Source organism: Echeneis naucrates, chromosome 18, assembly GCF_900963305.1.
Source record: "Echeneis naucrates chromosome 18, fEcheNa1.1, whole genome shotgun sequence".
Classification (NCBI taxonomy): domain Eukaryota; kingdom Metazoa; phylum Chordata; class Actinopteri; order Carangiformes; family Echeneidae; genus Echeneis; species Echeneis naucrates.
The window spans coordinates 88,520-102,171 of record NC_042528.1 but is presented as its reverse complement, the minus strand read 5'-3'; the positions used below and the strand labels follow the sequence as shown (position 1 = coordinate 102,171).

At 44.6% G+C, this 13,652-nt stretch overlaps 1 protein-coding gene and 1 long non-coding RNA gene across 4 annotated transcripts; one reads left to right on the top strand and one right to left on the bottom strand.

Moving 5' to 3' along the window:
• Positions 1–2,131: 2,131 nt before the first annotated feature.
• On the top strand, positions 2,132–9,240 carry LOC115058680 (uncharacterized). Of its 2 annotated transcripts, XR_003842129.1 has the most exons (4): positions 2,132–2,165; positions 2,430–2,532; positions 5,865–5,939; positions 6,211–9,237. It is a non-coding gene; the product is annotated as an uncharacterized LOC115058680 (long non-coding RNA). The 2 variants fall into 2 exon arrangements; XR_003842128.1 differs by lacking the exons at positions 2,132–2,165; positions 2,430–2,532 and having other exon boundaries at positions 5,729–5,939; positions 6,211–6,387; positions 7,205–9,240.
• Positions 7,397–13,652, bottom strand: LOC115058678 (uncharacterized). Of its 2 annotated transcripts, XM_029526121.1 has the most exons (6): positions 12,613–13,652; positions 12,014–12,478; positions 11,546–11,939; positions 11,334–11,435; positions 10,760–10,834; positions 7,433–10,659 (listed from the first exon to the last, which is right to left on the bottom strand). In XM_029526121.1, the coding sequence occupies exons 1-6, from the start codon at positions 13,087–13,089 to the stop codon at positions 9,914–9,916; spliced, it is 2,259 nt and encodes a 752-aa protein (XP_029381981.1). In that variant the 5' UTR covers positions 13,090–13,652; the 3' UTR covers positions 7,433–9,913. The 2 variants fall into 2 exon arrangements, with proteins under 2 accessions (XP_029381982.1, XP_029381981.1); XM_029526122.1 differs by lacking the exon at positions 10,760–10,834 and having other exon boundaries at positions 7,397–10,659.

Sequence of the window (13,652 nt, the reverse complement as noted above, 5' to 3'; positions counted from 1 at the left end):
TAAACCCTTCGGAGGTCTTTTCTGATGCATGATGGGAGAAAGGATAGAAGGTCCATGAAGGATTCTGGGCTGAACTTTATGTTGAACCCAAATCCATCAAAACTGTGATACATCTGGGACCAAATCAAGCCCACTGACATGGCTGACCTCTGACCTCTGACCCCACAAAGAATGATGATGATGCAGGGAAGATCTGAGTGGTTTATGAAAGTGTGAACTCAGTGGTGTCACACAATCCAGGTCTGGGGTAACTCAAGCCTGTTCCACAAAGAGATGTAACTTAACCCCTCCATCAGTTACCATAGTAACAGACGACCTAGCCTGGTCGGGACCTGGTTTTTCTCAATAAATCTTGAGTTTGTCTCTGACTCCGCCCTCCTTCAGCCACACACAAAATTTTAATTTCCTCATTCATTCAGTCAGCAGGCAAGGGTTAGGGTTAGGGTCTAACCCTTGGGCGTAGAAGAGTTCTGCCGTCTGTTACTTTAAAAAAATAATTAAAATAATTCAGTCATTGGCTGATATCAGGAGTCCATTAGGCAGCTTTTTTCAGTAACATGTCCTTTTGATAACGAGCCTGTGGATGAAGCCGAAGAGAATTACATATTAGTCAGGAGATTTTATCAGACTGCATTGATGTTCAGTAATTTCCAGACAATTATCTTTGTGAGCGGTACAGTCCATCATCTACATATACAACCTACTCCGTTCTTACATTTGCATAATTACCAACCGTCATCACAGCTCTCACAGCTGAAATAGTGTGCATTTCTTTGGAAATGTTTTTTTGTACCACATCGAAGATGTAGAGCACCTGAGTGAGGCAGCTGTATTTCATAATCACTTCAGACATTAACCATCATCACAGCAGTCAAATAAGGACAAAATACACCATTCATTTGGTCTTTATTTCCTACAAATACAAGAGCTAGAGTAATGCTCTAATAGTTAACACACTTAACATAATTCACCTGTGACCTCCACCCACCTCTAACAGTATTTCAATTTCTAGATCTGCCCTGCTAATCTCACTGTACAAGTTCTGCATTTCTTAGTTGGTTTTTTTATTTATTTTTTTTTAGCAGGTGAGTTTTGTAAATCTTTTATTGGTAAGTGGGAGTAAATAAGGAGTACATTAAATGATAAAGCTGCACATGGACTCCACAGAATGAACCTTTGGTGTTGACTGAACATCCATCTCAGTGGAAGCTGCTGTCCTGGTAAAAAGGATGAGTTGGCTAAATGTCACACAATGTTCAGAAATGTGAATGGAAGATAATGATCAGTAACAAATCCAGATGTTCTCTCTGCAGGCCTTTCTGGATCAACACTGGAAATGTTTCCTTGTACTCTTTGTAGTGCATCCTAATCACCAGACATTTTAACACCTTCTGACATCCTTGAAAACTGAAAAATGACAGAAATACAAATGCCATAGTACCAGATTTCACTAAATACATAAAAATCATGTTCACATTTCAAACTTACATAAATGCATTTTAGTAAAATTAAACAATGCATTTTACCTGAAATTACCGTTTTTAATAGCAGCTTTTATTCAAATAAAACGAGTTTCTCTCGTTTTAAATACAACGAACCACTCTTTTCACAATTGATGCGCTAAGTTTGAGCCCAGCCTGCTAGCAACTCGTCTTCCACACGCAGACCTCACAGTAAGTCCTTACATAAGAAACACAATGACACAAAAAACAACACGGAGCGAACCACGATAAAATCACCGTTCCCAAATGTCACCACAGGATGCGACATGTTAATATTTTGCTTGCATGTATCACCAGTTCTACAGCATAGTGAACAGGTCGTCTAACGTCGTCGATAACAGGAAGTTACGAAATACGAGTGATGCGCTTCAAAATAAAATTACAAAATTAAAGTGGCATAACTTATAGATGAAAAAATAACTGCCATTTACAGTGTCACCACATTTATGTGAATGTAATTTAGCGAATGGAAAGAAACAGGATTGAATTTTTTTTAATGGTAGAGTTTATTCCCCTGTTAAATGTGTGTTAATCACATTTTTATTTAGAAATCTTGTGAGGTAGTGAACAAAAAGGAAACCGGAACCTTTGTGGCCGGAGCTGTTGCGGTGCGGGGAGTCTTTGGTGTGTACTCCCGCCCGGTTCGCTGTCATCTGTCTGCAGGTCTGTGGTCTTCTTTCACCTTTTAATCCTCTTCATTTACAGAATGTTTCATGTTGTCCAGTTTTTAGATGAGTACCACAGTCACAGTAAAAGTTGGCCATTATATAACAGTGATCACAAAATCAACAGAGCTGCAAGATTAGCTCAGCTAATTTTTTTTTATTTATTGTCCATGTCTAATAATTACTAAGGTAATTATGTACACTGGGGGAAATTAGTTTATGAAATTTACATCATTATTTGTTTGTTTAATGTTTATTTTAGATTACTATACAACATCCTTGACCTGACAGACATCAGAGCTTGACTCTGATCATGATGAGGAGGAGATTGCAACTCAAAGGCTGAAAAGGAAACATAAATCAATGTAAGCACACATTTCAGTCAGATGTATTGTTAAAATTAGACATTTCAATTCGTCAATTTCATCTGCATTAATAGCCACCTCTTAGGTGATACAGAGGATGAAAGCTGTCAGGAGTAGGTTCCAAAAAACAACCAGGCTCAATCACCACAGCCTTCAAAATCCAATTATAGTAAAACTCTGTAGTCCTTGTCATGCCCTGCACCACCAGTGCCATCTCCTTACCGATCATCCACCACTGTAATTGTAAATCAAAGATGACTGTATTGTTTGTGTTTTGATTTATTGTTACAACAAAGTAGAGAATTATAAGTTTGTGTTCATGCCTTCAAACCACCAGTTTTTCATGTCTCTCTTTTCTTTAAACCTCATATCAAGATGGCAAATTCCACCTTCACAGTGGTCGTCTCTGAGCCCCATTCAATCTCCTCATCAATCATCACACTCTGTGTGTGATCGAAAGTTTGCAATAGATGAAGAGGAAATTCCAATAATTTACGGAAAAACCAGTAAAGAATCTAGGTACGTGGTACAAGGCAGATTTGCATGACGGAGAACAGGTAGTGCAGTTTCAGATGGATATTGCTGAGGGACTGGATAGAATAGATAAATCAGGACTTCCAGGAAAGTTGAAGCTGTGGTGTTTGCAGTTTGGATTATTTCCTAGATTGATGTGGCCACTGTCAGTATATGAGATTCTAATATCTGCTGCAGAGAAAATTGAAAGACTAAGAAGCTTTTACATTAGGAAGTGACTCGGTGTTCAGAGATGTTTAAACACTGTGGCACTGTGTGGGAAAGGCATACTTCAGCTCCCAGTATCTCGTCTAGTGGAGGAGTTTAAATGTACTAAGGTTAGGACAGAGCTCCTGTTATCTGGGAGTAAAGATGTGGTAGTTACTAAGGTGGTTCCAAACTTAACCAAGGGGAGAAAATGGAATCCAAGAATGGCAGTGCACGAAGCAGAAGCAGCTCTTAGGCATACAGAGATTGTGGGTAATGTACAGATAGGCCGGGGAGGCTTGGGGCTTGGCCCAGGCAAACTGGTGTGGAGTAGAGCAGGTCCCAAAGAGAAGAGGAAGCTAGTTCTGGAGCAGGTTCGTAGACAGGAGGAAATATTAAGGAGTGTGAGGGCAGTGGCTCAGTCTAAGCAGGGACAATGGCTGGACTGGGAAGGTGTAGAGAAGAAAGAGCTTAGTTGGAAAGAGCTCTGGAGTATGGAGGAAAGTAGGATTAGATTTTTGATAGGGGCAACATATGATGTATTGCCAACTCCCCAGAGCCTAAAACTCTGGGTAGATGGAGACCCGCTATGGGCGTTGTGTTCAGGTACTGCAACTCTAAAGCACATCTTCTCAGGTTGTAAGGTTAGCCTGTCAAAAGGACGGTATACGGTAGAGAATGCTGCTGCGCGAATATTAACAGGAACTAGGAAAATTCAAAATCCTTCTTTTAACATATAAAGCTCTTAATGGCCAAGCTCCATCATATCTCAGAGAGCTCATAGTTCCTTACTGTCCTAGCAGGCCACTCCGCTCTCTAGATGGAGGTTTACTTGTGGTTCCTAGAGTCTCCAAGAGTAAATCTGGAGGCAGATCGTTCAGTTATCAGGCTCCTCTTCTATAGAACCAACTTCCAGTATCGGTCCGGGGGGCGGACTCTTTAGTAATTTTCAAGACCAGGCTTAAAACTTTCCTGTATGACAGAGCTGATAGTTAAAAAGTTAATGTCCTCTACTCTTTAGCTATGCTGCTGTGGGCCTAGGCTGCTGGGGGAAGGACTGAGCTTCTCTCTCTCTCTCTCTCTCTGTCTCTCCCTGTCACCCTCTCTCCCCCTCCCCCTCTTTCTTTCTTCCTCCGTCTCTCTCTCTCTCCCTTCCTCCCCCCTTACATGCGCTGATAAGAACCATCCTTCTTAAAAAACACAGTTTCACCCAGTTCTAAGCATTTATACTGCATTTACTAACCATGTTCTGCCAAAGTCTCTGTCTCTCCCAGTTCCTCTCCTCTCTCTCCCTGTCCTCATCCTGCAGGTGGTGACTCATCTCCATCCCATGTTCCTGCAACACCTGCTGGTCCCATATAGCATGAATTCTGTATTACAGCTCAACTCCATGAACTTCACGCAGCAACATGTTCCTGCCTATACACCCCCCCCCCTCCAATGCCTGTCTCTCTCTCTCTCTCTCTCTCTCTCCCACTCTCAACCTAACTGGTCGAGGCAGTTTGTTCAAGAAGGAGGGAAAGTTAATAAGATAAAAAGGAGGCAAGGCAGCTTAGAGGATGCTAGTGACTGAGAGATGCAGGTTTAGGAGGAAAGCTTGTTGTTCCCCAGGAAATAGCCTGTACAAAGCTAAGGCCTGATATAATTTTGTGGCCTAGGAGTAGAAAGAAAGTATATTTCATAGAGCTGACTGTTCCATGGGAGGAATCAGTTGAAGAAGTATATGAAAGGAAAAAGCTCAGGTATGCAGATCTAGGTAAGGATGCCGAGCAGCGAGGATGGAAGGTTAGGATTTGTCCAGTGGAAGGAGGATGTAGAGGGTTTGTAGCCAGATCTGTTGTTGCTTTGTTGAAGGAGTTAGGAGGAAGGGGACAGAGGGTGAGGAAAACAGTGAAGGAAATGTCAGATGAGGCAGTAAGATCCAGTCAGTGGATTTGGATTAGAAGAAGTAATAGTAGCTGGGGGCCCAGCAGGGGGAGCTCTTAAGATAGACAGACTCTTGGGAGAAGCAGAGGAAGAAATCCAGGAAGGGGAAGTGTATTTAAGTGGAGGGTGTGGCCTGTTTGAGCCTCTTTGCCACCATGCGGTTAGTCCGGGTGAGTTGGCCTGGGTTGGTTTGAGTATAGGACTGTTCAGGTGAGTTTGTTTGCTGAATCTGCTAGTCTAGTTTGTCCTCCACCTCCTGCACCCTCTACACTTTCATGCCCCCTACCTGAACCAGGGTCTGTATCCCCACCCCGCTTTCACTTGTGCAGTTAGTGAGAGGTTAGAGTAGTTGACGGTGGTGCTGGTTGAGATAGTTGTGTTTGTGTGAGGAGTGGTGATGGCTGGCATTAGGGGGGTGACCCTAGGATGCCGGTGTTCACTGTCTAGCCTCTTGGAGGTGTTGTGGGACTAACTAGATGAAACACTGGTGAAAGGAGGTTCCCACCTGATGACCTCAAAGACATGTTAGCTATCACTGCTCACTGGTCTAGTTAGATATTGTCTGTAGGGCACATAGGCAGGGCAAAGTTTGTTGTAAGGGAGTTAGTCACCGAGTCTGGTCCATTTTTTGTTGCACAAGTTTTTGTGTTTACTCTAAATTGTCACCTCTTCATTGGTTTCATCAGGCCCAGGCTCACCTCATCGGTCATCATCAAGCCGGTGTTATTGCCTCATTTGTCATCGCCATCATCCTTATAAAAGTAATGATCATTACTTTTGTCTATCTGCAGATCTATAATTCGTCTTAGGATAATGTGTTTTTGTGGGACAAGAAACACGTTACTAAGGCTAATAGACTTTGTAGATAAAGATATATTTGCCGTCATAGCTGTGCCTGTTGTTTGATAATCACACCTGACAGAACCAAATGAAGGTGCTTTTTCATAATACATACTTCTCACAATCAGCCTTTTGTGAGACCCAAGAGACACAACATTTGTGTGAATATCTTCCTCTGTCTTTCTCTCTCAGCTGCTGAACGTCATATCCTTAAACTGCTTGAACACAAGAAGCACCAACTAACACAACTCACTGCAATTGTCAGCTTGACTCCTGGGTGGATGGTTGATGAATGTTTGGCTCACTGGAGGAGATGGAACACTTGGAGATGGCTGAAAGAACTGCATAATTCCTCAGAAAAACAACTTGGTATGAAGTCATTGGTCCAAACATTTTAACCATGAGAGCCACCAGATGTTAAACACTGTCAAGCCTTCTCTTCACTCTTGTTGTGAATCCCAAATGGCATCTTCTGCAGAATCTTCCTTTTGAAACCTTTTCATCTGCAGAAAACCAGTGTATATTTGCTTTTACTAGTGTTTTACTGATCATGGTCCACATCTAGATAGTTTAGTGCAAAGTTTAAAATCTGCACTTTATGCTAAAAATATGGATTACAGCTGCCCTTGACTATATGATAGTGGGAGATCTCCCCAGATGTCTGTCCTGGGATCCACTGGGGGACAGGACACAAAGCATGTTATCTGGAATATCCTGTCACATTTTTTTGTGATCTTGTGGCCAAGAAAATCTCTTGAAATGGAGCAAATGGAAAGATGGCATTCAGACAAATGGCACTGAGGGCAGTACTCATTGGTCCAAACAGCAAGTACAGAAAAAGTTCAATTTGTGGACAATAGTGGCCTGTGTCTTTTTGGACACAGGCCAGTGTAATGTGGGGAAAAAAAGTTAAATTTTTTCATAAAAGCATGAAACGCAGTAATTTAGGAATAATTAAGACTTGTGTCTGTTTCATGAATGTTGTGTGTAGTTTTCAAACATGATATTAAATATTCGTCTGCTCTCTACAATCACCAAGATAATTATCAAAAGAATTAGGTCTTAGTAAGAAATATAAGAAACAGTTTAAAGTTATGTACAGTGTCAAAAACTTTACTCATCATGTATGTAGTAAACATTATATGACAAAATCACACCTTCATCCACAAATCCTCTCCTTCCACAGGCAGCAGCTGAGGTTGAGGACAGGGAAGAATGAAGTAATGATAACTGCTTACATTAACCTGCTTTAATGACGAGAGAGCTGCGAATGAATGGCTCCATACCTGAAAATGTTCAGGGCCCTAAACTGTCTGACTACCAAAGGTTCATGCTTCTGTGAAAAGGTGCATTATTTTTATTATTTTTATTAGCATACATGGAAAAGCCATTTTCCTTCTCAGAGTGTCTGAGTGTCTTCACCTTTAGCTGAGCCGTATTATATCACGGGTTACTCCCCTTTTGATTTGTTTAGCCTGTGGTTGCCACGGTGATTCACGGTGTTTGGGTCATGTGGTCAATGGGGATGAATGCCACAGGTGATGCAGGAGGCTCAGTCACCAGCACACGTGGAGGAGAGAGGTGTGCATGGTGGTTTTCATCACTTTTTGTTTGCATTGATCACTTTATTGCTTAGTTACATTTCACAGACAGTGCACACGTTCACATATTTTTTGCATTTGTCACTAAAAGCCGTCTGTGGAGCTGTATTGTTTTATTAAATAGTGAAAAACTCTATCTGGACTCAGCGTGCTTATGTAAGCAGCAGCACGTCATACATACGTCATACAGGAACGCGCACACTCTCAGGACTTTGGAGGACATCAAAGTCGACACAACCACGACAGTTTATGATGTCCTATGTGGTGTCCCTGTAATCTCTGACACCTCTGTGTATTATAACTGGATCAGAAGTTATGATGCAAAATACACCGTACAGTTATGGTTAAAAGTAAAATGGCCGCCATAGCAACCACAAAGCAGTTCTGCAATTGCTCTCTATCTGAAAATGATAATGGCTCCAAATTGTACAGCTGTATCAATTGTACGAATTTTCATACTTTTGTAAAAGTCTACAATTCCAATTCTACAATGCTATTGCCTTGTAATGCACAGATTATTGTATTGTCATTGTAAATTTTTCTGATTTCAGTTACAGTAAATCAAGTTTTTTCTTTATCAATAAATCATTTGTAAACACATATTTTTCATCCCTAGGTCTGCAGCTCAGAACCAGAGGCTGTATGATGACCAGTGACAGTGAAACCCTTTTTCTCATGTGGCCTTTGTGCTCGAGGGTTTCGCTCTGTTAAGTCATGTTGAGTTAATTTCTGTTTCAAGGTTGAGAATACAGTATTTGTTTACTGAAGAGGCGGATCTCTTCTCTACAGAAAAGACATGCTAATCTTTGGGGGTAAAAATGTGTTCAACTGAGACAACTTGGAAATTAATTGTATGGTTCTCTGATTTATTTGGAAGTCATTTTTAAATGTATTTTTATTTATTTTATTGTTTATGTTTATCGTGTAATTTTCATTGTTAAAATTGTATTTTTTTTTTGTTTTGTTTTTTGTTTTTACTATGTTTCAGTAATTGTTGGTTCTGCAATCACAAACTGGGCTTTGGAGAGCAGAACTGAACTAAACGTTTAACCTGCACCACCTGGTGTTTCATGTTTACAGTTTAAACTTGAATACTTATGACAGCCTTGTTTTTCAGATATGTTTACAGTAGGTTTTATACGATAACATGCTGCTAATTGTTAAAGTTTGTGCAATGTAATGGCACACCCTGTTACCACTGATGGAAGTGTTGTCATTATTCCTTTTGATAGACACACTAAACTATGATACATTCCAATACTGAGAACGGTTTTGGTACAAATCTGGACCACATTTCTCTGTTCTGTACCAGTTCTGGTCCAAAGCTGTTATTTTATGAATGAAGAGTCCATACCAGATCAGGCCCGTTGTGCAAAAAGACATTGATGTGGAATTTGGACCTAACACATCTGGTCAAGTTATATTTTGATATCTGGGGAAACTACAATTTGGCACAATCTTTGGAGTACTGCCTACTTACAGTTAGATGGTGTGTTGTGGTGTGAGGAGGCTCCATCAGAATGTGTCAGGACAAAAGAAGAGATATTTATAGGCCGAGGCATATTACATTTATAAAGGCACCTTTGTTTTTTTTTGGGGGGGGGGGCTCAGAGGATGAGCTGCCTCCAGGGGTACCCTCAGCCACAGGCCTTCATAAATTCTGTGCTGGAACACCATCAGCTTTCTTTCTGTTGGCTGAGTAGAAGTCTGTTATTTTAAACAATGTTCATTATGTGAAAGTGATACAGATGTGTGTGGAAACAGCATTATGGGATAAAACAACAGCACAGTCAAACAGCCACTTCGTCTTTACTTCACAATGTAAAACATCAAAATGAGGGACCCCATCAGATTATGACGTCTCACCTGTTTGAACAAAGTTTCAAAATTTCACCTTAAGATGCTGCCAAGTGTGCTTCTCCGCTGCGGGACTCCACCTAAATGAAATAAATTAATAGGCTCCCATTCAGGCAGTTTCCCTGTGATGTCATTGCGATTGAAGGACTTAATTTAAACTTACGCATTGACTTGAGCAGAAATGTTCTCTCTCCAAACTAACAAACTGTATGAATGAATTAAAATGTCCAACACTATTGATCAAACTAAGTACTCAGTATCCAAAGAAAAAAAAAAAAAAAAAATCACAGAACCCTAACCCTGTCAGGACCCGGTCAGCACTAAAAGAAAATAACAGGAGACCCACAGTTCTGATTAGTTGGCTTCCTGTGAAGACGTGGTCCAGAATGGGGTCTGGGAATTGGCCCCTGGTGCTCATGGCCCTCAGGGTCTGTCCCTCAGAAGGAGAGCTGACCTCCTGGAGGAGCGTCCTGGACCAGAGTCCTGGAGAGCTGGCTGATAGCTGGATAGTTCTGTTCCAGGGACTCGTCAGTCCAGTCAGTCCTGGACAGCAACTGGTCCATGTGGGGCCCTGGGGCCCGGTGAGGAAGTGGGTATGGACTGATAACAGGGTCCTGCTCCACGTGTGAGTGTCCTGGAGCTCGATGAGACCCGCCAGGTTCAAAAGGTGAACTAGTGAGTAAAGAGTCCTGGTCTAGTGTGACGGGCTGGTCCGTTTGGTACAGATGCTTTTTGTTGACCTGAACTTGGTTCCTGGAATCTAGTCCAGCATAGCACACGGTTTTTTTGTGAATTTGAGGGTGTTCTTGGTCCTGGTGGTCCAGCTTGGCTTGGTATTGCTGTTTGTTATGGTTCTGGTTCTGGTTGTGGTCTAGTCGGGCATGGTGATGCTGCAGCTGATTCCTCTGGCTCTGGTCTGGTGGTTCCTGTTGCTGGTGTTGGTGGTTTTCCTGGAGGTCCATTTGTGCATGGAACTGGTGCTTCTTCTGGCTCTGGATCTGGTTGTGGACCTGGTTCTTTATATCTTTCCAGTGCCTCCCTCTGAGGACCGGCTCCAGGTCTAGGCAACGCTGACAAACCTCTTTTCCCGGTACTGACTGGACCAGCACGTGGACTCCCAGCTGCCTCCAGACCGCCTCCCTCTCATCAGATGACCACGGGCGACGGCGGACCTTCCTGGAGACTGGAAGAGTGACATAAAGATGAAACCACAACTGGGTCTGTCAGAACCAGGACCGTTTACAGTTTACGTTTACAGGACTGATGAACTCCAGAGGATTCACCTGTGATGGGAGTCTGCAGGCTAGAATCTGGTGGAATCATGGAGGTCCCAAGTCTGGTACTGGTCTTTGACTGAACTACAAACAGGTGGCGAGACAGAGGCGGTCAAACAGAACTGGACCACAGAGATCAGGGTCAGATCAGCGTCATGCAGAGGCCTTAGAATCTGGATTACATAGACTAGGACAAACTTTAGGGACTGGAGGTCAGGAGCAGGGACTTCCTCTTAACCTGGACCTGGACCTGAACCATCGATAGATTTGGAACATACAGTAACCTGGACTCAAAGTTTAACAACCTTAATCCCTCATTCTTTCTAATGAATGCCACTGTGGGCGTGGCTACTGTGTGATTGACAGACTGTACGACCCAATCAGGACAGTGCAGAGCAGGTCAGATCCGCCTTCTCCTAATCTGGTTAAATATTTAGATGGCTGAGACTTAAATTACAAGCTGGAGGCTTCAAACTAGCAGCTCACAGACTGATGGGTGACATCACAGTGACATCACAGTGATGTCTGTTCAGATCTGGGTCTTTCTGACTTTGTGCGTTGACCTGTCAGGGTCCAGACTCACCCTGAGGTCTTGGGACGGGTTCCTGAACCAGCTCTTGGTGGTTCCTCTCGTTTTTTGATTGGATTGGACGTTTCTTCATCTCGGCTCCTCCCTCTGGATTAACTGGAGGGAAATAGATTTGAAAAAGTTTTTATGTTGATGGTTTGTTTTAGTGCACTTTATAAACTGTAGGAAACTCCCACGAGCCATCAGGGTCAGATCCCGGATCTTACCTGAGTCAGGTTCAGGGTCCAGCAGGTTGTCCCACTCTCTCCCCAGCATATGGTAGAAGTCAGTGGTTTTCGCCGCGGCCTCCCAGTCTCCATCCTGCAGACTCTCTCCGATGGCAATCTCACAGACTGTCTTCAGCGTTGTTTTTAGTGCCAGTGGAGGGCGGGTCCATCGGTACCCCGACGCCTTTCTGGCAGCAGCTAGTGCCAGGTTGAGGCGGCCCGGAGCTAGGACGTCCTGCAGGTTCTGGACATCAGAGTCCAGAGATCTAGCAGCCAACAGGAAGCGGCCGAGCTCCCTCAGCTTCTGACTGACGTAATCATACCTCTTCTGGCAGCCATTTTCGTTCCCCATCAACTTGTTTCCATATTTACAGATCAACCAATCAGATTTGACCTGGAGAGAGAGAAGAGGACAGGATGAACACTCCAGATACAGAGACAGACAGGTGGACAGACAGGTAGACAGACCTGGTGTGAGATGTGGTCCTGGTTCATGCGGTGCAGGATTTCACTGCAGCTCTCTGACGCTCCACTGGAAATAGGGAGGAGGCGTGAAGCCGCCGCCTGGACTCTGCTGCGCTTCCTGGGCCGGTCCGGGTCAGTCTGATCCCCAACGACTCCAGAGTAAAGTTTCTCAAAGGTCCTGGTCCAGCGGGCTGAATCCTCCGAGGGCTCGGCTGGTTTCTCCTCCTTGGAGGTCTCTTCTGCCAGGTCGCAGCAGTCAGTGTTTGAATCCCTCGTGGGCTCAGAGGTGGACCCAGGAACTGCACAGGGATCAGATTTAAGCTTCTTCCGGCATGATGCCTGGTGCTTCCAAAGGTCAGAGCGAAGGAAGAAACCGAGGCAGAGCGGACAAGGAAGGTAGTTCCTCACATCCACTTCTTCTGACGGCTGACGACACGGAACGATCTCACCACTGCCCTGTCTGATCACCTGAGAGAGCGACAGGTAGAGAGAGACAGACAACAAACAGAATGACAGGTTGACAGACACAGACAGAGACAGACAGGTTCACAGACACAGACAGAGACAGACAGGTTCACAGACACAGACAGACAGCCAGACACCTCGATGTTGTGCAGGTAGTTGCCCCTGCAGCGCAGGTGCTCCAGCAGCAGGTGGCGCTGTTTGGATCCGGTTGGCAGCGAGCTGGCGGCCATCACTTCCTGTTGGTCGGCGTGTTTCCTCAGAAGGTGCCTGGCGATCTTCACCTGCGGACGGCGGCAGAACACGCAGTAATGCTTCTTGTCCCACCGCCGCTTCCCGCCGCTCCACATCCTCTTTACCGTCACGCCCTCCTTCTTCTCCTTATGGCCCCGCCTCCTCTCACCTAGGCCCCTCTTCTTACTCCTCTGGCCCCGCCTCCCCATGACAGCAGCTGTTCGGGGGCGGGGGCGGGGCCGGCGGGCAGTTGGAGGTGAGTCCTCGGGAGAGAGGGCGTGGTCTGACAGGTGGACTTCCAGCTTGTTTGGCATGGCAACGTCAGGTTGTTCCTGGTAACCGGTGATTTCCGGTGATGTCACAGACCTGGCTCGGACGGACATTTACTTTGAAATGACAGTCCGGCTCGGTTCCCGGTCTCTCGGACTAATTCGGGGCTGTTTCTGGGTGTCGGTCCCGGGCCGGATCTGGATCATGAGGCGTTCTGAGCCCACACAGTCCGGGTCAAAGTGTCCGGTCAGAGTCCGGATATGACGGGAAAGAGCTACACGAGCCGCCAGACTAGAACCGGTCCAGACCGCTGACACCGGGACCGGGTTTATGTGGTTCTGACCGACAAGAGACACCGACGGTCAGAGTGTCCGTGGACCGCAGACTGGACACGACCCGTCAGGATCGATCCTGTTCAGTTAACAAAGCCTGCATTCAGACTACATGCTAACGGATAGCCACAGAGAAGCTAATCTTAGCATTAGCATTTCAGCAGCTAACGTAGAGCTAACGGACAGAACAACAGTTACATGCAGGAACATCAGCCGCCAATAAATCCACAGCGACAGTCCTCACTCCAGGGTCCGGATCGTCCTCAGTACTGGACCCGGATCATCCTCAGTCCAGACACCGCTGTCCCCAAATAGACCCAAAACAACCACCGAACCCTCTAATC

What these genes read in the sequence shown, in the direction of transcription:
- LOC115058678 (XM_029526121.1), bottom strand. Translation starts at nt 13,089, where the DNA reads ATGTCCGTCCGAGCCAGGTCTGTGACATCACCGGAAATCACCGGTTAC. An exon ending in GGACCCTGAACCTGACTCAG is followed by an intron (nt 11,436 to 11,545) that starts GTAAGATCCGGG and finishes ATTTCCCTCCAG; the next exon opens with TTAATCCAGAGGGAGGAGCC. An exon ending in ACCCGTCCCAAGACCTCAGG is followed by an intron (nt 10,835 to 11,333) that starts GTGAGTCTGGAC and finishes ACCTGTTTGTAG; the next exon opens with TTCAGTCAAAGACCAGTACC.